Source organism: Seriola lalandi, unplaced genomic scaffold, assembly GCF_002814215.2.
Source record: "Seriola lalandi dorsalis isolate HSWRI2012SDOR001 ecotype SW California unplaced genomic scaffold, Sedor1 jcf7180002005374, whole genome shotgun sequence".
Lineage (NCBI taxonomy): Eukaryota > Metazoa > Chordata > Actinopteri > Carangiformes > Carangidae > Seriola > Seriola lalandi.
Genome location: NW_019476028.1, coordinates 1 through 1,365, shown reverse-complemented (window position 1 = coordinate 1,365; position 1,365 = coordinate 1). Strand labels below are relative to the sequence as shown.

The 1,365-nt window shown below is 37.7% G+C and overlaps 1 protein-coding gene across 1 annotated transcript; it reads right to left on the bottom strand.

Annotated features, from left to right (window-relative positions):
• Positions 1-6: 6 nt before the first annotated feature.
• LOC111670008 (plasminogen receptor (KT)-like) lies at positions 7-866 on the bottom strand (the record flags this gene model as incomplete). Its single annotated transcript, XM_023426542.2, has 2 exons — positions 710-866; positions 7-128 (listed from the first exon to the last, which is right to left on the bottom strand). Coding segments are annotated over exons 1-2 (253 nt in total), but the record flags the coding sequence as incomplete, so codon positions are not given.
• Between the last annotated feature and the right edge of the window lie 499 nt (positions 867-1,365).

Below are 1,365 nucleotides of genomic sequence, written 5' to 3'. Positions count from 1 at the left end.
GATGACTGTGTAGTTTACCTCTCATTCGATAAATAAGTGTCCCATAGGCGCTGTCCATCTGGTAGGCAAATATGAAGCCAAGAGGAACGATGGGAGCCAACAGGACCGGTTTCTTTCTTTTAACGGCCCTGAATAGACAGAGACAATTAAATATGAATACTTCCCACTGTCAACATGTGATAAAACGATAAGTAACAGCACTCAGTTATATTTCAATAACATAAGATTAAGTTAGGTTAAGATAAGTAACACAGTAGACCATTATGTTGACTTTTTTAAATTTTCACAACACATAAATCTTAGAAGTGAGTGAGTCAGACTCATGACGACCCAGCTTGAGCCATTTAAATGTGTCATGTTGCCATAGCGCCACCTGTAGGTGGCTTGTGGCTTTTAGCATAACTAAAGGTCTACATAGTTAAACTTGATGTGGCTACTGTGTCACACTTAAAACACTTACAAAACGTCACACATAGAGCTACACCAGTAAAGGCCACTGGACTACAAAGTGTGATGACTTTAATATTGGAGCTGTGAAGACTCAGTTGAGTGAGGATCACACTTCACAGCTGTCATTTATGGGCCAGTACAGGTTGCTCTCTCACTGTGTATTATTACTAAAAACCAGAAAAAGGTCACACACACAGTGAATTTTATCTATAAACAAAATACCTATGAGGTGACCTTAATGAGCTGTTACAAAACTCACCCTACAGTGAGTCCCACTGTAGCCACTGAAAAGAAAGTGCCGAAGTATTTGAGAAACTCTCTGGACCAGGCAATCTGCATAGCCATCTGTCTCTCCCTCATTTGGTTCTGCATCAGGATCTGACGCTCCATCTGCGCAAACGCAAACAAAAATGCGCACACACACACACACACACACACACACGCACACACACACAAGAGAAAGGACAGAGAAGACCTTTAAAGCCAAATATGGAGACTGCTTTGTGACTCTCAGTGTACAACTTTATAGCTAATGATTTAAAAATCTGAATTTTTATTCTAAAATTTGATTCAAAAACAAATTCACAAATTAAATTACCAAACGGTAATTAGCATTTACCAACATAAATGCCAATATGTTAAAGAGACAGTATCTTCGTTACATAGTTTGTCTAGCAGAGAGTACTGAGAAGATTATTTTTTAACTCTATAATGTCTCACTCAGTACGTATCCTGTGCCCATTTCTTTAATAAACAAAATTTGAGGGGTAATGTATTTATTTAAGTAATGTGTTTCTGCAGAAAAAAGGGATACTGGATGATATTTCATTATCACATTATTTAAACGTTAAGATACTTGTGACTTGTACTTGTGTTGGCAAAGAAAGGACATGTCAAACATACAATGCAGAAGTC